At 33.8% G+C, this 26,532-nt stretch overlaps 1 protein-coding gene across 2 annotated transcripts; it reads right to left on the bottom strand.

Moving 5' to 3' along the window:
- Positions 1-1,835: 1,835 nt before the first annotated feature.
- LOC149807909 (N-acetyltaurine hydrolase-like) lies at positions 1,836-25,726 on the bottom strand. 2 transcript variants are annotated; one of them, XM_089971844.1, is made up of 8 exons: positions 25,613-25,726; positions 15,952-16,117; positions 12,598-12,670; positions 11,687-11,798; positions 9,669-9,824; positions 5,324-5,488; positions 4,738-4,955; positions 1,836-4,147 (listed from the first exon to the last, which is right to left on the bottom strand). In XM_089971844.1, the coding sequence occupies exons 1-8, from the start codon at positions 25,641-25,643 to the stop codon at positions 4,013-4,015; spliced, it is 1,056 nt and encodes a 351-aa protein (XP_089827970.1). In that variant the 5' UTR covers positions 25,644-25,726; the 3' UTR covers positions 1,836-4,012. The 2 variants fall into 2 exon arrangements, with proteins under 2 accessions (XP_089827970.1, XP_089827978.1); XM_089971852.1 differs by lacking the exon at positions 9,669-9,824.
- Between the last annotated feature and the right edge of the window lie 806 nt (positions 25,727-26,532).

Here is a 26,532-nt window from a genome sequence, read left to right as displayed (position 1 = left end):
TTTGGGAGAAATTTGCTTACTTTCTGATGCTGAGAAAATATGATAATTCAGCTAGTTTTTATTAGTTCAAAATAAGATGATGATATAATAGACATAATGCCAGATCAAATTTTAGATAATATTAACATAATAACAATGTTGTACAAACTGTATTAATAATACAATAAATCATTTTTTTCCATGAATGTCATTTGGGGGTGGCAAGTGGGGTGACTGCCCCAGGCCTCGCTCTTGAAGGGGCCCTGGGCTTCAGGCCTAAGGTCGTCCTTATGAGTTTGTCAAGCTATATTCTCCGGAAAATTGGAAACGCTGATATAGGCCGCACATAATGCACGCAAAGTTGTGAAGTCAACATCGTAACACAATTAACAGGTGGCAGCACAAATGCAGCTATTTTCTCAATGCCACTAGTGGGTACTCTGGCCCTGCGTGGTCATGGTTGGCCCTAGGCCCTGCGTACTCCTAATGCTGCCTGTTTTTTTCAATACTACATTGTCATAATGTACAGACACATTCATCTCCTCATTTTTGCTGCAGTTCCCACAATATACATTGCTAATTATCAAATGAAAGTCAGTGATATTCCACTCCCAGCAGTGAAAAATATGACAAACATATAAAACTGACCATATACTGTTCTGGCAATATAAAGACCATGATGAAGTTAAGTTCATTCTCATACTGAATTTCTACATGTGAAAAAAAAGATGCATTCATGGAATTCACATGTCTGTGTGCATGGGCAACACTTATGTTGGTCTCAGATACAAGTCAGAGTGACAGCATTATTAAGATTTTGCATCTTTACTTTAATTGAAACCGCATAATTTTGTATTAATCATCTTTTTTCCTTTACAAATGGTCACAAAAAGTAATCCTAGATACATGTAGGTTGATGCTCAAGTGCAAACTAATAACCTAAAAGCACAAGAGAAGCTATCGTGGTTTTTTCTTTGTCGCTGAAGCGTTAATTTCTTGTGCGGACTGATAACCTAAAAGCACGAGAAGCCATCAACATGGTTTTTCCTTTGTCACTGAAGCGTTGATTTCTTGTGAGACTGACAACCTAAAAGCACAAGAGAAGCCATCAACATGGTTTCTCCTTTGTCACTGAAGCGTTAATTTCTTGTGTGGACTGATAACCTAAAAGCACAACAGAAGCCATCAAAATGATTTTTCCTTTGTCACTGAAGCATTCATTTTTTGTGCGGACTGATAACCTAAAAGCACAACAGAAGGCATCAAGATGGTTTTTCCTTTTCACTTAAACGTTAATTTCTTGTGCAGACTGATAACCTAAAAGCACAACAGAAGGCATCAAGATGGTTTTTCCTTTTCACTTAAACGTTAATTTCTTGTGCGGACTGATAACCTAGAAGCACAACAGAAGCCATCAAAATGGTTTTTCCTTTGTCACTGAAGCATTCATTTCTTGTGTGGACTGATAGCCTAAAAGCACAACAGAAGGCATCAAGATGGTTTTTCCTTTTCACTTAAACGTTAATTTCTTGTGCGGACTGATAACCTAAAAGCACAACAGAAGGCATCAAGATGGTTTTTCCTTTTCACTTAAACATTAATTTCTTGTGCGGACTGATAACCTAAAAGCGCAACAGAAGGCATCAAGATGGTTTTTCCTTTTCACTTAAACGTTAATTTCTTGTGCGGACTGATAACCTAGACGCGCAACAGAAGGCATCAAGATGGTTTTTCCTTTGTCACTTAAACGTTAATTTCTTGTGCGGACTGATAACCTAAAAGCTCAAGAGAAGCTTTTTTTTTTTACAGATTTGATCTCCTTGCCATTATGTTAATAATAAACAACATACTCAGGGTTAAGTGAACAGTGTTTATTTATTGAACGAGCATTTGGTTGAATCATACCGTATACACACAGGATACTCCATTGTTTAATTTGCATAAAAGGAAACTCAATGATAGAAAGAACTTGTGAACTAATCAAAACACCTAGTATAAAATGTTTGCATTTATCTGTTCATTGTCTTCGATTCCTTCCATCAGTCATATCATCCAAGTGAAGATTATTTTTAAGGAGGTGAGATAGAGAACTTGTTAATTGTATAAATTGGACAACAGTGGTCTTATACCAAACTGCTTACAAAGATGTAATTTGACCATTTGCCATCATCAATACAGGATGCCCTAATCTTTGAAATTTGACCAATTATAAATGTGCATGTATAAAAACTGAAATCGGGTAAAAGTTCGTAAGTGGTAAGGAAATTAATACTATACTAGAGAATCATGAAGGAAAAAGATGACTTTTCCTGCCAGTGGGCATGAAGTCTGGGCTTCATGTTCCAAAGTGTGTGTGTGTGTGTGTGTGCATACATGTGTCACATACTTTATCCACAAAGCAGTATACCACATACAGAAACACGCCAAATGGTATTCAAAGAAATTAGTTGCATGTTTTGGTCTCTGTGGTCAAATGAACCAAAAGTTACCAACATGAAACTGTTTAATATCTGCATCAAAATAATTATAAGAATTATATCTCTGTTATGATTAGGTCATTGAGACATCTTTGCATAAAATTATTTTTCCTATAATGATATAAAATTTTGTTTTATATTTTCCCCTTACAAAAATGAGCAAATAATATGTATGGGAGCATCCATGCAGAATGCCCTAATCTTTGAATATCCAAGACTTGACAGTTTTCCAAATTATTATTCATTTCAACAATAAGTTGAGTTCAGATTACTAGGGAACAATTATCAAACTTCCATTGCAGAACATAATTGGAGCTATGAAGTACAACACGCCAAGTCAGATGGTTTTGTGTGACAGCACTTTCCGAAGCTGAAATTGACATCATCTTTTGATGCTAATATTTTATGACAGTGTTCACTGCTTTAATTTTTGCAGCATATTTGCTTAAGTCATTATTATAGTAATAAACCATTTAATTTTCTAAAGGGGGAGGGGTAAATGCTTAAAACAATTGTCTTTCTCTGGTTTGTTGTATATAAAAGAACACTATATCATTCCTTTCTTTTTTACTTTGAACATAGCTTGAGAAATAGACATGAAGCGATTTAATCAAAGTTGGTGAAACATGAAATCTAGGTCAGTGACCTATTTAGTAATGACAGCAACAAATTTATCTTATGATGAATGACTGAACAAAAATATATCCCTTGCAGAAAGAACAATCTACCCCATAAATTAAATGGCCAGTCCCTTACATTATACATGTAGTAAAAATTGAACTAGTTCATAGTTGTGTACATGTATATTCAGCCTCATGACTGCTTAAGGACTAAACACGTAGTTCACATTTAAGTGTTAATTCAGCATTTTCTGTTGTTTTTTTGTTTCTTTTTTGAACAGAAGTCATGTGCAATTTAATTGTCTATACCTCAGGGGATTGCTTTTTATTTTAAACAGTAGGACAACTTTACACTGTTCAAGTGAAGCTCAACAAGGCATGCCACTTGTTAAGTCAGTGTGTAATATGGTTCAAATTTCTTTGACTAAAGTAAAAGTGTAAACTTATTGCAAAATAAGTCCATCAACCTTTTCCAATATACTGAATATGCAATGCTTTTGAAATTATCATTTTTTGTCCAAATATATGATTGAAATAAAGATCACTAATTGTAAATTACTCCTAACATCTCAGTGTTTCCATGGGCGGTCTTCATTCATTGGCTGTTCAAATGTCAGTCAATAATATCAACAAGGCCCTCTACAGTAGAGTTGCCATTGGCATGTCTAATGAGGTACAGTGGTGATTTGTAGGTATTTACCCCACCATCTTTATCTACTGACTTGTAGTGGATCAATCACGAACATATATAAATATCTGCATATTCAATTCTAGAATGTGTAATAATGGCAGAGAGCTATATGATAAAAAAAAAGATCTTTACGGTATTTTGATACTTTTTAATGAAGTTTAAGGAGTTAAGCAGAAAGCACCAGGCAAGGCAGAGCTGAACAACATTATTTAAAAAAACTCTACATAGGACATCTGACAGATTCTTCATTTGAAGGTCAGCCACCTTTGAGGATTTTCCTTGACAATTTTATCAATGGCCTCTTGAGTTATTCCCCTTTTCAGCATCCTTGGTATAATATTCAGCAAGATATGAGAGAAACCATGGCCGCCATATTTCATCTGGAATTAAATATCAAACCATATTGTAACTGTTAGATTTGTATTGAAAATAGTGCCACAGGGGGTTGAGTATAGTGTCATACTATTACCAAAATTGTACTTTAAAGATGCAATAATGAATCAAAATTTAATTTAAATATTCTGTTCAAATTGTCTTTCTTTCTTATTCCAATGTGTCTCCTCTGCATTATGGGATTGTTTCTTGATTACGATTTCTTGCTTACTCTGCATAGCACTGGGTCTACTCATTTCCTATTACATTAAGATGCCCTTGTTCAAAATTGATTTCAGTTTCCCTTCATTATTTATGGTTTTATGGCCCCTGTTTCACTTAGATCTTTGCTTCTAGCTGCATCATATTGCCAAGGGCATCTATTTCATATGGACATCGACTGTGTTTGAATAAAATTACATACGATATTTGGAATACAGATTTGGTCTATTAACAAAGATGGAACTCAAAAAAGATTTATTTCCATCAATGTCCAAGGGCCCAATGAGAGAAACATCTATGCAAATGAATAGATGCATTCTGATTGGATGAATGCCAGTGATGGCATTATGTGAAAAACCTGAATACTCAAACTCACAAGCCTGTGTTTGGTGTGGACATCATGAGATATCAGGACTCGATCACCGAAGCCAGCCTCCAACAGGCCCTTGATTCTGCGAATTCTTTCCATGTCACTGGGCATGTCATAGCTCTCATTCATCTGGTAGAAGGACAGCTCAATCCCAAACAAATCAAACTCACAGTAGCCCCCTAGCTCTGCAAACTCTAGCAACTCGGGTATTGTGGGTATTGTTCCTAAAATAGATGTATTTGAAGATAATGAACATACACATACTTATAATCCGGTCAAACACTGAAAAGTTACAACACATAGACTGAATGTGATCATTTTTATAAAGCCAACGAATAAATTAATTTAGATAAAATAAGTTTGAACAAAATGATTTAAATAAGTGTTAAACTTCAAATCTATAATTAGCATAAAGAATTCATGGTATTTTAGATTTTCGGACATCTACTTATTTTACTAATGGATAAAAAATTATACATAATGGGATACTGATAGCACTATCAATCCAATTCTGAAATGTGTTTGCACAAAAAAAGTTTTTCAGTCAGTTTATTGGCATGAATTTACGTGCTTATTATAAAATGATACATACTATCTAGATGTGACATAACTAATTTGTCAACCTCTCCGCCAGCTTCCTGGTACAGCCTAGTTATCTCCCCTGGAGAAAGAGGATTACGACCTGGGTGAAATATTACTGGACAGCCCAATTCTTTTTGCACATGCCCAGCAGCCTGCACAGCTTTCCGTTCACTGTCTGAAAAAATGAGCATATTGTACCTATGTCCACTGAAGATGGGGGAAAATAAAGAAGTGGGTTCTGTTTCTCCATGCATCCATCAATTGTCTACACTTTTGTGTCCAGGGCAAAGCTCCAAAATTGTTTCAGTATTTCTATAAAATTTGGTCAGGGATTAACAGATCAACTTGCCCGACTCCGGGACAAGCTCAAATTCAGCTTTGGCAAGCTCAGGTTTCCAAGTCACTTGCCCATGGGTAAGTATAAAAAATTGGGTAGTGTTAGTGTTCTGTTTGTGATACCACAATAGGTATTTCCATCTTGTAGTTAATATCAAGGTTACTTGTACATGCATGATAATGTGAATATTAACTAACTGAAGCTTGTTTTGATAAATCAGAAATAAATATTAATGTGCCAACTTGTCAGTTATATATTAATTGTAATATCTAAATATCTGTGACTGGCCAACATTCAGGTCCCTAACCTAACCTTGGGCAGTTTATTCACTGGCTGAGTCTAATATTGTTTTGATGCATGTCACCATCTTAAAGAGAGTAAGGTGTTGATTGTTAATTATAAAACTTGTGAGATTTCATTGACAGGTGTGTTTGGATATAAAAGGCACTGATCACTAACAATGAAACACCAGGATTTCATTCATAGCATAATCAATTAACTGAAAATGTAACACCCACACATGGTGCTGATGATCTGTTGTTTATGTGGTAATTAACAGGAGATCACAATGGAAATACAGCCTGGCAAACAATTAAATGGATAAAAATATGTGTTATCAATCTCAAAAGTCAGGTTGTAAAATATTAGTGGACACAACACACCTTAGAAGAACATGACAGAATGAAATCATTGACAATTTTGTGACTATTTCAGTGATGGACTTTTTTTAACCTTGCTTTCCTACCGGATGCATAATTAAATCTGCACAATCATATGAATTTTAATTCGAAAGATAAAGAATAATGTTATGTATGAAAACAAGATTAAAATTTAATTACTGCGGCTCTGTTATTGGTTGTTAAAAATCTTTTCTCTCTCTCTCGCTTTCTCTCTCTCTCTCTTCAAATCTAGCTACAGTATTTGGAAACCATTTTTGACATGACCACTTTTGGGGCAAGCTCAATTTTCCCAAGGGCAGGTTCAATTTTCCACTTAGACTTTAAGAAAACTGGTAAATCCCTAATTTGGTACATATATTAGATCAGTGGTGTGGGTGTTCCTTTTGCCATTCACAATTTTTAATTTTCAATATTTGCAATGTTTTCATCCATTTGTCAATTCATCCATCCACTCATCATTCATATTTTCATTACAAGAACATAATTCCAAAACTACTAAAGACATTTCTGTTGGTACACACATTAGGCAAGTAGTCAACATGTGTCTTTTGGAATTCACAAATTTTCATTTTCATTATTGTTTCTGTCCATTTGTTTGTCCTGGCAACCATTATCCGCTCTTTGGTTTTCAGAGTAAAACTAAAATAAAATGGTTCATGAGATATCTATAAAACTTTGTACACATATTAGACTATTGTCTGATATGCCTCTTGCTATTCACAATTCTTTAGTTAAATATTTTCATAATTTCATCTATTTTGTTTATTAATTATCAATAATGAATTCAACACAAACAAGTGCACACACAGTAACTATAGCTTTCATGTGAACATTGTAAATAGCAACATCCTGTACAGAATCTTTGACAAATCTGTCTCCTAACATTTTGTACAGGAAATCATTGATAAATCTGTCTCTTCCTTCATATGATCTTTGACAAATCTGTCTCCTAACATCCTTTACAGGATCTTTGACAAATCTGTCTCCTAACATCCTTTACAGGATCTCTGACAAATCTGTCTCCTAACATCCTTCACAGAATCTTTGACAAATCAATATTCTAATATTCTGTACAGGAAGCCTTTGACACACCTGTCTCCTAACATCCTTTAAAGATCTTAGACAAATCTGTCTCCAAACATTCTATACAGGAAATCTTTGACAAATCTGTTTCCTAACATTCTGTATAGGAAATCTTTGACAAATCTGTCTCAAAACATTCTGTACAGGAAATCTTTGACAAATTTGTCTCCTAACATTTTGGCAATGCCTGGGATATAGATGATTATCTTGTTGTCCATGTAATAAAGGAGTGAAAATAATGGAATCCCTACTCAATCAAACTAATTGTCTCACCTGTAACTGGAGAGATAGGTACAATTTTTCAGCGCTGGCAGCATGAATATATAGATTTTTGTTGACAATTCTTTCCAGTTACATATTTTATACATCAGTTTTTGTATTCATAATAATATCACTACATGTCGGAAGTTTGTATCCTCAAATGCAAGGGTAGTATATACTTGCTTACATGTCGGGTCCAACTGCAAACAACACAGACCCTGATCTTCTACCACATAATGTGCCAGGATATCCGTTACCTGTATCTGCTCAGCCGATTACTCCTAACAAACTACATAGATCCAGATCTGCTGGTGCATTATGATATGGCATATCTGGTTCTATGCAGTTTTCAGTTAGACCAGATTCCTAAGACCATACATTCCAATACCCTGTGTTATGTAAATCTATATTATGTACATTATTTTCATAATAATGAGTTTTAGTAAGGGTCATTTAGTTAATAACAATTTTAATGCTAATATTCTAATATTGTAGCCTGCACTTCAAAGACAAGTCATATCATGTATAGTGTGTCTTGCGTTGTTCATTCATAAAAATCCAATGTCGATGTTCTCAGTATGTTCAAAATAACATCACGTGATCCAACAAAGACATTGGTACTGATAGAAAGGTGAGACTGTCCTAGTGCTTGACTGACTAGATTGGAACAGCTGATTTGTTTACTGAATCTGAAGATTTTGAAATAATATGTGATTCATTTTAAAGCTTCATTTTCTATTGCATTGCTACTGCATGTAATCTTCCTATATAAAATGTTTCATTTTTTACATTTATTACTGGACTTGGAAGAGATTCATTGAGTAGTTTGATTTATTATTTAATTTAATATCATTGCTGGAACTAAAATGCTGTACCATTTAGGGGCCCCGAGTGGCCAAGTGCTCACTGTTCCAGATCACTACCATCTCACATCTGTCTGCGTGGGTTTGAGTCCAAGGCTCAGCTAGCATGGGTACATGGGAAAGCCTGCCAGTAGCTTCTTGTGGGTCGGTGGTTCTTCCCTGGGTTTTCCAGGGTTCTTCCTCCACCAGTTATACTGGCCGCCATATATAGCCTATTTTGTGCTGAAAAATGGCGTTAAACCCTAGAAAAACAACAACAACTGTACCATTTAATCCAAGACATTCAGATATAATAGCTGTATGGATTTATGGTTAATCATTAAAGGACAATTAGATTAAAATTTCTATTGATTTACTGTGAAACATTAAGAATTTAAAAACAGTTTAATTCTTCTGTGGTGCTGGTACATAAGGACATCACAGCTTTCATTTGGAATACCTTTGAAATGTATCTGGATTAACTGGATCTGTTGGAATTGATACATCTTTTAGGATTTTTAGGAAATCATTAACCACTTAAATTATTTTTAATTCTTTCACTTTTGTATTTTAAAGAAATAAATGTATACTTTATACAAGATTCGTTGGTTGTCACTCTTTCTTGTTACATAGTTTAAGTCCCTAGTTTATAATACCTCTCTTGCCTGCTTAAGCAGAAAGTTGCATCATCATTTTTCTATTCACAGGTGACACAATGCACTCAGTATAAATCTTGTTTTCTGTAGCTGTATAATTAAAAAATATTATCTTCATTTCTATATGATGAATATTAATGTGTGGTGAGGCCATATTTGTTGTTGTTATTACTGTTGTTGAAGAGAAGCGATAGACTCGCATTCTTTCTAAATATGCTAACCAATTTACAAGACTTATTGATTACCAAGATTAACATTTCCTTCACATGTAACAATTTAAATCAAGAAAGGGGAAAATCAATCAATTTTAATCTCCTGTTGTATTCAAACAGATACCTTTAGAAAAGATTAAGGATGTAATTTATACTAGGAATCATAATTAAAGTACCAATTACAATTCAGTTTTTGAGTGACAAAAATTCACCAATTTATTGGGTTCTACAAAATTGAAACATAAATATTAACTCATAATCATGTCTACTGAATCTCATTTTACCTGCCAGGGGAAAGTTGCAGCCCATTTCACCAATAATTCCACACTTAATATCTGGTGTTTCTTCGCAACCATTCAAGATGTCCCTCATCATTACATCTGCCATCATCTCAACTGTCATGTCGACAGTATCCTTACGAAAAGGCTCAACATAGAAACCTACAATATTTCAGAAAACAAAAGTCATCTGATCAGCAAGATTTAGTACATCATTTTTCTTCCTTTGTTTCTTCTTATTTTGAACCTCCCAGCCAAGTCATACCAAAGACTTGTAAAAATGGTACTTTGCAGCTGCCTTGCATGGCACTCAGCATTAAGAGGTTAGAGTTTGGACTGGTTGGTCTGGTGTCAGTATAATGTGACTAGGTGGGACATGATGCTAAATGTCTGCGGCATGATGCCCAAGTGCTAGACATTACTATAAGCAACCACACTGCAGACATCATAGTGATATAACGGAAAAATTGTTAAAGCCATGTTAAAAATTAAAATCACACACACGTACACTGATTTTGAACCTAAAGTCTGCAGATATATCTTATGAAAAATTTTGTATCATTTTTGTATATTCATTCCTTCTAGTGGAACCTCAGATTATTGTTGTATGTGGCTAAGCGAAGACAGTCACAGCAAATGAGCATTACTGAAATGTAGCAATTTTTGTCATGGTGACTGACTTTAAGAGAATGGTATGCTGCTGACATAGAACACACCAAGATTTATCTCATCCCTTGCACTCAATTAAGCACATATTTACCTATTTTATGCAATCATTTTGCTAAATGAGCATTTTGACACTACATTTAACATTATCACAAATAAAGAAATGGTCAGTATTCATGGAATTAGGTTGGGGTTTAGGGTGTGGTATAAGTCGTATCAAATTTCATAGAAATGTTACCCCTCCCAAAGTACAGTTACAAAGAGCATAACAAAAAGCATATTTGTTCGATACATTTACTAAACATCATAACCCAATATTTCTGATTTCCTAAGAACCTCGATCATGTAGCTCTAGTCCGATCAACATGCCTTTGAAAAATAAAGGCATAACATGTACAGGTCAAGATTCAGATCTTTATACCAAATTTTATCCTAATTGTTCTCCACAGAAGTAATAAGCCATTCAGTTCTAATAGTACAAGTAAATCCCACTTGTTACAGAATCTCCTGGAGACCATGAGGATATGAGTGTATTTACCAAGTCTGACAAACATCCATTTTAACTTCAGTCTCCAGGACGGTAACGTGCTCAACCAATCAGATACAATATTATCTCAGAAATATGTGTAGATCTTGCTCATAATCAAAATCACCTGGATGATTTAAAATTATCTAACGACTTGGATCACAAACACACTCATGACAGTGTTGATAAAGTGATCCAAACAGATGCAAGATCACCTCATTAATATGCATGGATCTTGGTCATTATCAATCTTGCGAGAGATGATGATGTTGAAACAAATTCATATCCTAGTTTGATCAAAACTGGATCTTAAATATGGTCTCCAAAGTGGTAAGCTCAGCCAAATCAAAAACAAGACCATGTCATTAAAATGAGAGGATCTCTCTCATCATCAAAAATTTCTAAGATTATAATGAAAAAAGCTTATATTCCAAGTTTAATCAAAATTGTAACAGAAATCTGGTTTCCAGAGTGTAAAAAGCTAAGCCAATCAGATGCAATATCACCACATGAATGTGTGGATTTCACCAATTATTAACTTTTTTCAAGATCCTGATATATATTCATATTCCAGTTTGTAATAAGGTCATACAGAAATATGGCTTCCAGAGTGGTAACAAGTTAAGGAATCAGAAATGTGGCCTATAGAGGGCAAATAAGCAATTGCTGATGGCTGCATGATGGACACAGAGCTAAAGAACAAGCTCATCTTACAGCCATGTAAGCTTAACAAAAAGGTGAACATTTGAGAAAATTTTCACCACAGCAGATGTGCTAAAGATCATTGCAAGAAAAAATAAAAATTATGTATGGTTTGGTCAGTTTTATTTACCTGTGCCAGATACAATGTTGACTCCAGTCCTCTGTGCAATCTCCTTGTAGAACTGACGGTCTGGTTTGATTCCAACTGTAGTATTCTCAACAATTGTACCCCCTCCATTGTTCTGAAATAGATGAAAATTTAAATTCATTTCTTGCAAACGAGAATAAAAATACGTTAAGAAAAAAACATGGCAATGTGTCAAAAAAAGACATGGCAATATATCAAAAACAGAATTTGCATATTTCCATGTTAACTCTTGATACAGTGTGCTATATAAACTTGCAAACGTCTCTATCATGTGCATGTATGTGTATTTTCATGTGTTCCAAGTTTTCAATGACATGCTTCATCTATTACATTTTCATTTAAACTTAAGCATGAGAAACCAATATACTGAGTTGGAATTTGACCCAAAGTTAAATATAATACATGTCAATTTCAGTTATATTTGAAAAAGTGGAATACAGCCATTTAACATAGAAAGCTATATGCTGCATATATTGAAGAGGGATAGAATGAGTGTAAGCAAAATTTATCAAAAGATGGATTAACTTATAGTAATGTTACTGCAGACGTAAAATATTAATTTTTAAAATAATCATGATACTTTTTGAGAGTGCAGAGAGAAGACCTTAATCATACTCTTTATTTAGCATTATTATAACCAATATGAACTCAAAAGGATTTTAAAAAAGAAATATGAGGTATTACTCTGGGACATTTATCATATATATATATATATATATATATATATATATATATATATATATATATATATATATATATATATACACACACACATATATATAACACTGAACAAATCCCAGCTATCACAGTATATACATCTACTTGATGCATAAATCATAATGTTATATTTTATTTATGTTTGGAAGTCAGATAATTGTTTTTATTGTATATACCTTGAAGAATTTGATCTCTTCTATGACAGCGTCATGTTCTTCCAAATACTTCAGGTTGTTTACATTAGAATATCTGTAAAACAGATAGTTTTTGCTTCAGTTTGTACAAGAATATGGTCGCAGAATTTCACGAGAAAATTGCAGCAGTTGCGACTAGATGTCACCATGTATAAACATTAATGCTTCAGAGAAATACATATGTTAGTAATGGGATCAAAAGAAATCATAGTAAATACAAATTCCTAAAGCATCCAATGGGAAGACAAGCAGTACATTTTTGTTGTTAAAAGTTACCAACATATTTGGGTAATTTTGATTAAGAGCTAAAGCACAAAATAATTCTGAGTAACCACACTGAATATATGAAACACCATAAAATAATGCACAATAAAGCATTCACCATTATGAGTCACTGCTATCTCACCTGTCTACATGGGTTCGAGTCTCAGGCTCAGCCAATGTGGGTACATGAGAAAGCCTGCCAGTAGCTTCCCGTGGGCTGATGGTTCTTCCCAGGGTTTTCCTGGTTTCTTCCTTCACTAATTATACTGGCCACCATGTATAGCCTATCTTGTGCTGAAAAATGGCATTAAACCTGATAACTAGAACAACTACATGACTACCCTTTATTATCAAACTCATGCACAATCTTCTAGTTCAAGTTTGATTAAAATTGGGTCCAAAATGTGGATTTTAGAAGATCAGCCAATCAGACGCAAAATCACCTTCTTAATACATGTATAAGTGGATCTTGCTAAATTCAGAATTTGTCAAAAAATCTTAATGCTATCAGCATATATTCCAAGTTTATTCAAAATCAGATCAGAAATACAGTCTCTCAAGTAGTAAAAAGCTTAGCCAATGATATGCAAGATCACCTCATTAAAATATGTAGATCTTGCTGATAACAAAAGCATCTTGATGATATAAGCCTGTTTATTACGTCTGATAAAAAAACAATCAGAAATAGGGTCACTGAAGTGTTGAAAATCTCAAAGTATCATACACAAAATCACCTCATTAACTCATTTACAGATCTTGCTCACAACTGTACTCCTCCAAGGTCTTCATGATTTAAGCATAGTGACTAGGTTTAATTAATCTTGTTTATTATCAAACCTATCAGAGATATCAATGATACAAGCATAGGTTTAATTAATCTTATTTATTATCAAACCTATCAGAGATATCAATGATACAAGCATAGGTTTAATTAATCTTATTTATTATCAAACATATCAGAGATATCAATGATACAAGCATAGGTTTAATTAATCTTATTTATTATCAAACCTATCAGAGATATCAATGATACAAGCATAGGTTTAATTAATCTTATTTATTATCGAACCTATCAGAGATATCAATGATACGAGCATATAGTGCTTAGAGCGTCCGCCTCTGATATAGGAAGTCATGAGTTCGAACCCCAGATGAGTCATACCACAGACTTATAAAAATGGCACATGTACTAACAGCTGCCTCACTAGGCACTCAGCATTAAGAGGTTAGTATTAGGACTGGTCAGCCTGGTGTCAGGATAATGTGACTGGGTGGAACATCATGCTACATGTCTGCAGCATGATGACCCAGTGCTAGATATCACTATAAACTGCCACACTGCAGACATCGTAGTGATATGACTGAAAAATTGTTAAAGATAGGTTAAAAATTCAAACCACACCCACCCACACATACAAGCATATATTCCATGTTTAATCAAAATCAGATTGGAAATTTGGCCTCCATAGTGGTAATTAACTCAACCAATCAGAATGAAGAGCACCTAATTTCTGTGCTTGGATCTCACTTGAAACTGAACCTATCCATGATCTGGATTATGGTGATATTGTGAGGATTTATAGCAGTGTTCTATCTATGGGGAGGGGGGAGGTTCCATTCAGTGTGCGATAAGCAATGAAATTTGTTGGCAATGAATGTAACTAACTCTAATGATATAAATACATGTATGTGTATCTGTTATGTAATTTTCCTACTGTTTATTGTTTTGAGATAGTTGATTGCAATTGTTATCCTCGCTGTTACCTTTTAGTCTAATGTGATGTGTGATCTAATGCGTTGACCTAACCCGGGTTCACTTCTGGTTCACTGCTAGTTTTGATTCCTGTTTCCAAATTCCTTTAGTTTTGTAGAAGACTTTCTTTTGTATATTTCTCCACAAAAAAATTTTGTTCTGTTTTAGGTAATTATTATTTAAATGAATATTTATTAAGTTACTGTAAAACTTAAGTTTTTTTCATTGAATATTGTTAGTTTCTTGAATATATTCCATAGTGGGGGTAAGATTTTCCATGGTGGTTTTCTGTAGAATTCTGTAATAATTCCACAGAATTTCCATATGCCTTACAGGATTTCATAAGGTATATAAACCAGAAGCTGAGCGGAATTGGGAGGATGGTCAAATGTTTTTGTTAGGAACCATCCACATTTTAGGCCAGAAATAAAAATGTATAGGTGCATTTATTAATTTTATTATTACTGCAACTTGCAGTAAATAACACTAACTTGATTATGGATTATTTCAGGTAAGGGAAGGGGAAGAAATAAGTAAAATCATTCATATAAATTATTTCCTTAACATTAAAAGCAAACAGATGTAATTTTTACATAGCAAGGCTTGAAATAAAGTTAAATAATTGCACATATGAATATTTAGTGACCCAAGATTTTCATTAAAATTCCATCATTCTACTTGTTATAACTGGTGTAATTCACATTTTAGTTCTCAAAGTTTGTTTTATTTCTTTTACTGTGATATTCACTACCAAACCAGTAAAATCAAATAAGGTGTAAGTTTAATTTTTAAATATCGTTCAGTTACATATTTATATCTGTTACTGTTGAGCATGATAATTTTTTCTGCATGAACTGAGGAATCTAAAATTAGAATTGGTTATTCAATGAATTTTAAGTTATGTAATCAGACACACATTCATTAGTAAGCAATACAATTACAAATAACTGCATACATCCAAAGATGTCAGTCATTTATACACGTTACCAAAGGACATCATAATATTACCTGTTTGATCAAAATCATAGTAGATATAAGACTACAGAGTGGTAACAAACACCACCGTCAGTAACATCACCTCTTTAGAATGTGTTGATCTCACTTGTTATTGTACTCATTCACTATCTCAATAATATAAGCCCATATTTCAAGTTGCCTCAAAATTAGATAAGGAATATGGACATGGCTTTCAGAGTGATAACAAACTCAGCCATTTAGATGCAAAATCCTTCTCTAGATCCCTCTGTACGTGTGTATATATACAAATAAAATCCCACATCCACAGAGATTTTTTGGCTAGGCCAAACTGGTTTACTTACGGATGCTGAGCAATCCACCATAGGTTTTCTTGACATACGGAGGCCGTGACTAAATCATGGAATTTGTCACCCTGTGGTAGCTTCACCTGTGAGCAGCCAAAATCAAGGGACAGATGCTCATGGGGAAGAGTCAGCCCTGCCTCGCTTGGTTCTATCAGCCCTAGTACTGATGAGAAAGGAACAAAATAAGGCCAACAACGTTTGAACAGACATTTTTTTCTTCTTCTAAGCACTGTTAGAGCTACACTGATCTAAATTCTGACACGACACTGCACAACAATTTACATTTTGTAAGAGGTGGGAGGAGACCACTGACTACTCAATTATTCAAGTTAGTAAAAAATTGGTTTTGTTCTTTTGTCCTCCTCATAACTTTGAATTATAAAGCTGACAACAATCAAATATATCTAATACTGAAAACAAAAAGGCAGCAGCAATTGCTTGTTGGCATGAAAAGGGCACTGGAAAATATGACAAATTTGTTTTATTACACTGTTCAGTTCTATTGCACTGGCAATATTTAAATGCAATATACATATATATATATATATATATATATATATATATATATATATATATATATAATTTATTAATAAACAGAGATAAACAGTTTTATTATGTAAATAATATTTGTCTTATGTATAATGCACACTGTTTAGAGGTAAAGAAAATAAATACATAGAAAAGAGAAAGAAAAAAATATTTTAAAAAAAATAAAATAAAAAAATAAAAAAAATATATAGAATATATATACTAATATAATCTTTACAACTGTTAATGAGGTTATCAGAACTCAATTTACATAATAAAAAATATGGTGTGCATAACGCTTACTATCAAGTATTTTATAAATAATTAATCATATTATACTGAAAATTAATTTACAAATTCACTTTCATTTTTAAAGAATTAGTAAACTTATTTTTATGTTATTAGATTATACTTTTACCAATTAAGATTTTCTGCAAAGTAAAATAATATGAAATATTCATATCTAATTGTAAACAGGGGACATAATTCAGGAAAAAAAAAATTACTAAATGTCATATAGTGTTTTTGAATTTAGACCTTTTGGATATACCGTATTAAGACGGTGAATCCAACAGGTTTGCTTTAGTAGACGTTCCATTTCAGAATCAGCTTTAACAATAGGTTGGAAGGAGAAATCTTGCAATGTATGGGAATTTTTGTCAAAATGTGCAGCAACATGAGATGAAAATGATTGATCGATATAATTTTTTATATCTGATCTATGTTGGTTCATGTCATTATTTTCTTTTTTCACGACATCAACGTCCAAAAATGAAACTTTAGTTTTAGAGACACTGAATGTAAATTTTATTGTTGGATGTAATTTGTTTAAATTGTCTATAAAGTAATAAAGGTCTTCTAATGAATAACTCCAAATCATAAAGATATCGTCTAAAAACCTTAACCATACATCTGGTTTTAAGAGGCATTTATTTAGAAAATCATTTTCTAATTTTCCCATAAATAAAGATGCATAAGCAGGTGCCATAAGACTACCCATTGCTGTTCCCATTTTTTGGAGATAGTTTGTATTACCAAATTGAAAAAAGTTATTTTCGAGCACAAGTTTTATCAAATCACAAATATGTTCTTTTGATAGTTTATATGTATATTCGTTATCTTCAAGATAATATTTACACGCTTCGATACCATCATTGTGTGGTATATTCGTGTAGAGTGAAACCACTTCAAGTGTAACAAGGAATGAATTTTCAGTTATTTTCGGTAAAGATTTCAATTTGGTAATGAAATCAAAAGTATCTTTGACGTATGAAGGTAGTGATTTCATTAGCAGTTGTAAAATGTGATCAGTATATTGCAATATATTATTTGTAACTGAGTTGTATGTAGAAATAATGGGTCTACCTGGATATCCTAAAGGTAGTGACTTATCAACCGTTTTATGTATTTTTGGTAAAATATAAAACTGAGGTGTGCGTATTTTATTTGGGAAGATATCTAGTTCATCATATATGGAACAATTGTTTACAGAGATTTGATTAATACATTGGCTTATTTTTTCTTTCGTTTCTTCAGAAGGATAATAGGAAAGTTTTGTGTAATATTCTTCATCATTTAATTGTCTTTCTGCTTCTTTAATATAATCTTCCTTATTCATTATTATTATGGTGCTAGACTTATCCGCTTTTTTAATAATAATACTTTCATCTTGCGATAAGCTACGTAAAGAATTTAGTTCTTCTTTAGATATGTTTGTAAAATGTTTTCTTTTAGGACTGCTATTTAAAATTTCTTGTTTAGTTGCTTCAATATAAAAATCGAGATAAATATCTCGTCCACTAGAAGGTGTAAATGTTGATTCTTTTTTATTGTAAAAGGGCTTATTTTGTAGATGGAAACTATTTTCATATTGTGAAGATGTACACGATTGTGAGAAAAATTCTTTTAATTTTAACGATCTTGTGTATTTGAAAAATGCTTCTGCTAAATTAATATTATCATGCACTTTGGTTCTCGGACAATATGATAATCCCTTACCTAGATGAATGTAATCACTATTAGTTAGAATTCGTTTAGAAAGATTTAACACAGTTTCTTTTCCTCTTTCGATTTCCTTTTTTCTTTTCTTTTCTTTCCTCCATCTGTTCTTGTTTTGTATTCTAATGAATCTCCTATTCTTTCTTCTGTTTGTGTAGTTTTCAACAGATCCTTGAGGGTTTCCATTAGACTTTGTATTGTTGCTATAACAGTTCTGATGGATTCTTGTGTAGTTTTCCTCGCCCCTTTTTTTACTGCAACTGCATAGGTCGCCTTTTGTGTGCCTGGGGCTGTTAAGTTTTTTGCTTGATCATTTTTGCAATTGTTTTGAATAGATCTATTATTTTTTTCAATGTGATTTGGTTGATAGGTAATTCTTGTTCTTGGTGATGCTTGTTTCATTTCCTTTTCATGTCTTGGTTGTTGGTTATTCCGTGTGTGATTTTTAGTTACTACACGTTTCTTTTTTACATTGATGAAGTCAATTTCATCTGCTGATTTATTTGGTTGTTGATTAGGTTGTTGACTATCTCTTTTTGATTTTCCTCTCGTTATTTTTGATGCCGCTGTTTCTCTTTGTCCATGAAAATTGTTTTTCTCTCTGTAAATTCTGTAACTTTTTAAATTGATTTGATAAAAGTTCGTCTTTTTCGGATTCAGTTTTTTGAAAAAGTTCTTCATCAAAAATGCCCGTATTTCCTTTTATCAAAGTTTTTAGTTCATCCCTATGTTCTTCTATTTCCTTGCCTATCTTGATCACTCTACTCTGATGTTCTTCTTTTAGTCTCTCACATATTTCCAAAGAGACCTTTTCCAAAAGGGAGTCAATTGATTCTTGGAACTTCTTTGATGCTGTATCATTCCCAATTTGAACTTTTAATTTCAAACGCAATCCCTTTGGCACAAGATTGTCTTCCAGACAATTTTCAAGAAAGCATGCGTGTAATCCATTTTTCATCTGTTTCTCTGCTAATTTCTCCATTGTCGTTTTTAAATAAGTCGTTCTATTGCTAATTCATGGATCATATGTTGAAGCCATGGTGCTGTCAAAGTTTTCTTGATAAATTATAAAATAAACAACACCAACATGTAGAATGTGTCAGAACATCTTTATGACAATACTTACTACTGAATTCAGTAAATTTATGTTCCTCAAATTGTTTCATTACTGTCTACACCTTTGAAGTACTGGGATAGATAGATATAAATGCAATAAACTGACAATGAACCGTGTGAAACTAGCATCTAACTAGCCTGAGCGCTTTCAACTCTAATGATTCTTTTTCAAAGGCAAATATAAAACAAGACAAACAAATAAAGCAGAAAATTATGTTTGGGAAACTTTACATGGCTGTTTCTACAGGAATTCAACCTTTTAACTTTATTATGTTTCAACTAGTTCATTTCAGCTTGTTGCTGATACTGGAAAATATCTGTATTGACCTAGAATTTGATGAGCCATAACATGTTATTTTATGTAAGTTTATGTAAGTGCAAATTATGTTGACAAGTTTTGCACCTTTTATCACCACAGGGGCCAGATTGACTAGGGTGGTCTTAGTGCAAAATTTGTCAACATATGATAGAGACAAGAACATTTTCTAGCACAGTTACTAGAGAAAAACCAAACATACACGCAAAACAGAATATTCTATGTTTTGACTCCTCATAAATATGCATCCCAGTACTTCAAAGGTCTAGACAGTAATGAAAGATCTCTGCCATAGATAAACTAGTACCTTGCCCTCCAAAAATGTTGTTGTTGCCTCCCAGTACCACTTACCTGGCTTAGGAAACCTCAAACAGCTGTATGTGTGATAGTGGATACTTCATGCCATATACTAGTTAAAAGGCAAATGTAGAAATGGAACGACTTCCAGCCAGGCAGGATGCTTTGTGTCAAATTTTGTTAAATTCTGTTGATTTGTTTTCTTTCTTATATTAGTAAATGTAACCAGATTTAATGGCAGCGTTATATGACCTCTAAAAACTCAAAACATCTTCATGACAATACTTACTACTGAATTCAGTAAATTTATGTTCCTCAAATTGACACAAGTAATTGAAACATTTTGTAGTTAATGGTAATGATGCCAAAGCTGACTGTAAATCAGTATTATTTGAACAAACTTGAAAAGCCATCATAACAGGCTTCTTTCTATCAAATTTCAAGTTATATTTAGTTAAGATGTTTTTGATACCATATTACATACTTGCTTATAAATCGAGCCAAACAGCAAGTAACAAAGATCGTGAACTGCCATAGTACAATGCAAGTGCAGATCACTGTCTATGTTGTTTGTTTTACTGATTACTTCAAACAAATTGCAGAGACCAAGATCTGCTGGCACATTAAGATGACCAAAATGTGCCATTTTCATTTAGGACCAACTAGACATCGTAAGAAGTCCAGTCTTGTAAACCTTATATCAATAAGAATGTCTGTTCAGGAAGATGTTGTTGTTGGTGGGGTTAATGCCATTTTTCAGCACATGATAGGCTATACATGGCAGCCAATATTAATGCTGGAGGAAGAACCCAGGAAAACCCAAGAATGAACCACTGACCCAAGAGAAGCTACTGGCAAGCTTTCTCACATACCCACATTGGCTCTGTTCAGGAAGAGTGGCAATATTAAGATTTTCAACCTGGCTGCCATATTGGATATCAGACCAGCCACATTTTCATACATGCCCAACTATTCAATGAGTTGAGACGAGATTTTCAAGATGCCCACCATGGTACTAATATTGGATATCTGAGGGCATGTCCACTGTCTGGCACAGTTTTCATTTAGGTTCAATTAGACATTATGTGAAATCTTTTAGCAAAAACCCCATATCGATAAGACCATTAATGATGACATGGCATCCATACTGGATGTTAGATCAACATCATTTCCATTTGGGCTGAACTAGAAATTACACTAAGTCTTTACGTGAAAAACAAAACTCCATGAGGATGTGACCACCCACTCAATAACATGATGGTTGTCATGGCGGTCAAGTTAGATGTCAGATCAGTCCCATTTCCATTACGACCAACTGGATATCATAAGTTGTCTTTTCGTGAAAATCACCATACTGATATGACCATTCATTCTGGAGGAAAAGTGATCATTTTTTAAAATATGACCACAACAGCAGTCATACTGGATGTAAGATCGACACAATTTTCATCTGGAACAAATGAACATGATGAAGACTTTTCATTCAAATGACATCGGTTCAGAAGGAGGAGAAATAATATTTTCAAAATGGCCACCATGTCAACCATGTTAGATGGCAGGTCAGCATAATTTCATTTTAGAACCAGGCAGACAACATAAAAAGTATTTTAGTGTAAACCCCCATGATGACATCACTATTCATTATGGAGTAGCAGCAATGGTATGATTTTAAAGAATGCAGCCATGATAGTGGATGTTCAAGGGATACCATTTTCACTTACAACCAACCAGACCCTGGAGGAAATGTGTTTGTAAAAATTTGTGGCAATTTAGAAGAAGCTGCAATAACAGACTTGTGCTAATGGAAGACAAAAGTATGGACGGGAGCTAAAGGCCATCACTCAAGTTCTTTTATGACATAGTTGGTACACTTTATGTGTGCAGTTTAATATATTTTAAATGTCAACATATCACTTTATATGAATCTGATAAGTCCAATTAAACCCATGTAATTCTTATGCACTTAAATCTATTTACTAATTGGCTGCAACCAATGGGAATTTTTCTTACCCTGTCTTCAGGAACTTTTTATATCTACTACTATTAACATTTTGGCAGCCATTTTTACATTTTATTGCCCATGAGGCATTGGGAAAAAAACGCTTGCATCTGATGGAATTTGGTCAACTGACCCCAGTCAGGGGCTTGCTGCAAATAAAATTATGGGTATTAGTCAATGGATGGAGGGCACATCTGCCATATTCCTAGACAGTGTTGAGGTTTTCTTTGAGGCTCTAAAAGTGTTTTGAGGTCCTAAGGGGGATCAATCTGCATGACCAGAAAGAAGTGGCATCGTTCAATTAAGAATAAGCTATCTTTTCATACAAGCCCACAGGAAATTGATTGGAAATTCCAATCTGAATAAAAGAAAATATCATGTCTGTTTTCTTTAAAGCATTCAATAAACTTACAGAGAAAAAAAACCCCTGCTTTATAGATATTGTCAAATATCATCACAACACATATATGCATATGTACATATACTGACATAATCACAACCCCCCTGATATTAAATAAAAACAAACACCAAGTTTCTGTCTGTAAAATCCACTGGATGGCAAAATATAGGATTAATTAGATGCAGTCATTGTTATTCTCAATAATTCAATAGGGTCTTTGAAGGCAATGCAAGTGCCATTAGTGTTGATTATTGCACTCACTTGAGATGGGCTTTTACTTTAAACTTCACTGCTGGATTCAGGACCAAGTTGTTCTTGATGAATATGTTTGCACTGTTAGAACTGTATCTAATGCAGTATGGCAGTGAGATATGCTTGTCTCAATAGAAAAATTAATATAAATCACAAGTGGATCAGACTATTTCATTGGTCAAAAGGGGGAACATATTTTCAAGTTTAATGAGTTTTTAAGAGGTTATACAGCAGTGGTAAACACCTCTGTCCAGTACAGGTGTATATGCTTTATCAACACAAATCAAATGTGCAAACAAGAGAGTGTACTTATTGTTGTCTTTCAATCAATTTCATGGTACAAAATCATCCTGAAGAGTGAATTAACAGTATTTTAACATGATTAAGATAATTAATGAATACTAATAAAGATAACTAATCTGAATGTCAAACATGTTACATACAGGTGGTACTCCTATTTTGATTGGCGTCATACAACACAAAATCATTTATGTTACGTTGTTTGAAGTATGTGCAATGAATTAAATGCTCCCCATTGCTACTGTGCTTCACAAACTAAAACTCTGGTTCAGTTTTTAAAGATATTTTTGCTAGGCTTTGCTGATAGCTTATTGTTTCCTGAACCATCTTCAAAAATGAATCATGCTTGAATACTATTGGACAAATGAAACAAGCATGATTTGCATTTTATTTGGAGTAAAATCTGACTTCAAAGAAACACGGTTCACAAATTTGCCAATAATCTTTAATACAGATGGCTTAAATATTCTCATTAAAGTGAATGATACTGTAATAACTTTTGTTCTTCACTACGCATCTACCATCTCTGATTTACCTTTAGCTTAAAACAAATTGATTTGTTCCATTTGGTAAACTTTACCTTTGCAAATCAGCAAAATAGGTTCCCAAAAGGTAGACCTCAAATGACTTACTACCTCACCCTAGATAGTTTTGTCCAATTAAGTAATACATGAAATGGTTGTTATTTATACATTTACCTCTTTGCCTTCTAGTTACCTCTATGACAGTTTGACATAAATACAGCTTTAAGGATAGATATGCATGACCTGTAAGCAGGGATGTTTATCATTTGTACATGCTACATGTTATACACATATAATAAAGTAGCATTTTGTTTTCTTTCTAGTTTTTTTGTGTGAAGATTACTAAAAGTAGTATTTTTCAAAACACCTATGTCAGGAGGTTTGGGAGTGTTTTAGCATAAAACATTATGTTATGGCAGGTATTTTGGAGAGATGGTGGAGTATAAACCTGTAATAGGCAGTGCCTGGGCACACTATGACAAGTGTGGTTTAAACATTAATCTATAGGAGTAAATAAACTCACCTCTGTTAACAGAATGTGTACAAATGCCAGCCTCCCAACTGACAAAGTTATCAAATAACTGTATTGTTCCAAATCAAGTAAAGCAAACATCCCATCCAAAATTATATTAAATCTGAAATTACAGTTCCCAGTGACATCTTTAGTCAAGATTTAGCAAATTTTCTGCATCCACTAATCATAACTTCACACGAATATCCAACAACTGGAATGCTACTTTTTCTGCCATATATAATACTGCCTGCAACCATAGGAGCAAAATTGGCCTACTTCCAAATTGATGTATATGGCTCATATGATCTGAGTGAACTGTGACATCATACAAGAATATGCATCAATAATCCAGAACAGTGTTGAAAAGTGGTGTCAGTTATATGTACCTGATCGATCCCGTTTAATATGAAAGAACAAAGCGCTGAATGGAATACTGTCTTCTCATTGGTTAAAAGAAAATGACGTCCTGTATTTATTTATAACTTATTTTCAGCTGGCCAATGTGAAGGTAGTATTTCATTCTGGGCTTTGTTTTTGCATATTAAGCGGGCGCGATCAGGTACATGTCGAGCGGTACCGTGGGAAAATGATTTGGCATTCCTTAAAGGTATGACAGTCGAATGCCCGAGATAAACATCGGTACCAAATTTATTACGCTACGCGAAATGTGGCTTGAAATTACAGCGTTTATTCTTAAATGGGTCGCGCGAGAAAAGAGAGAAGTGTCCTCCCTTGTAGTTATTATATAGTACATGTATGATAGGTCAATTTTAAACAACGATACGAGCCCATGTGTGTAAAACATGATCCAGTCTTGTTGGTCTAGTAATGTTGATATTTGATTTGTGATATCCTCTTAAAAACATGAAAACCTAAAAACATCCACCCACACACAAAAAAAAACCACAACAAAACAACAACATTGTTCTAGTCCCATACATCCATGCTACTGTAGATGAGTGCTTGATTATATCGATTCAGAGGTTAACCACCATAAAGCTGACTGCTTCCGCTGAAGTATCCATTTTTCCTTCAACTTCAGGAACCGCGCCATATCAACACGAGTCACCGAATAGGCTATACAACGCAAATAAGTTTAATTTTGTGGTGAAAAAATGAATATAAGCTCTCTCTCTCTCTCCTGTGACAAACTGATACGTGAGACAATCTGACACATTTAAGCTCATCGTTGAAACTTAAATGCCCCAACTCCCCTCCAGAGCCCCATAGTACAGTTCCCAGCCTAGAAGGACATTTTGAGGGCATCACTTTCTGTAATATATACATTGAAACAAAACTTAAAATGTCTATCTTGGATTCAAAATGCATGCATTTTAGTAAAATTAGTATCAAATGGGAAAAGAGGATGTGTCATTTAAACACAAAAAAAATATTCTAGATAGCTTAACTTTACCTGTTTGGATTTTACCACTTAATGCCGACATTTTGAGTCACAGTAAATACAACTGTACGCCCAAATGTATATCTTGAAGAACATTTGGTACTAAACGATCCTGACGGACTGCTAATACAGATAACCAATGGATTATGTTGCGAACAAAATGCATACACTCTTTAGTTCCGCATATGCCTTTAACACAAACACCATTAGGCAAAAGACACTTTCTATACAGAACCATTTCGATTTAAAGTTTAAACCACACACACACACACCCACACCCACACTATATATATATATATATATATATATATATATATATATATATATATATATATATTCGAACAGGTTATATAGTTATTTGTTCCAAGAAGGAACCGAACCCATGCCACAAATAACGGCAACTATGCTCCAGCTCTACCAAGTCAAACTGCCTTGCACTCATTCACATAAACGGAGCATTCAAATAACATAGGAACGATGAGTGGAATTCTTTTAGGAGGAGTGTTGAAGCGAACATAAAAAGGATGGACTCTTTTGGAAGGACAAAAATATTGTGCCACTTGACATTACTGAAGGACGAAAATTAACATTAGTCACAAACAGCGAACGCAGTGCCGTAGAGCGATCACGGGCCCTGGGATAATAAACACCCGGGCCTCTCACATTTCTTATTCAAAATTTTTCTTTTATAAAATTAAAAAGTGTCGTTCGGCCCGGGCCCCCTTACGGGCCCGGACCCCGGGGATATATCCCCGGTTACCCCCTCCACTTGTCGGCCCTGGGTGAATGGAGCTCCACTGTTTGTACGAACAATGGATACCTGGCTTACCTGAGCTTACATAGATGTCATATTTAAAACAAGAGTTAAATAATCATTAATAGATCGATTAGATCTTACAGAAATGGAACAATCGCAACTGAAAATACAACAG

The sequence above is a fragment of the Sinohyriopsis cumingii genome, chromosome 1 (assembly GCF_028554795.1).
Source record: "Sinohyriopsis cumingii isolate HCF-2022 chromosome 1, ASM2855479v2, whole genome shotgun sequence".
Lineage (NCBI taxonomy): Eukaryota > Metazoa > Mollusca > Bivalvia > Unionida > Unionidae > Sinohyriopsis > Sinohyriopsis cumingii.
Note: the sequence above shows the minus strand (reverse complement) of the source record. Positions and strands in the feature narration are given on the sequence as shown.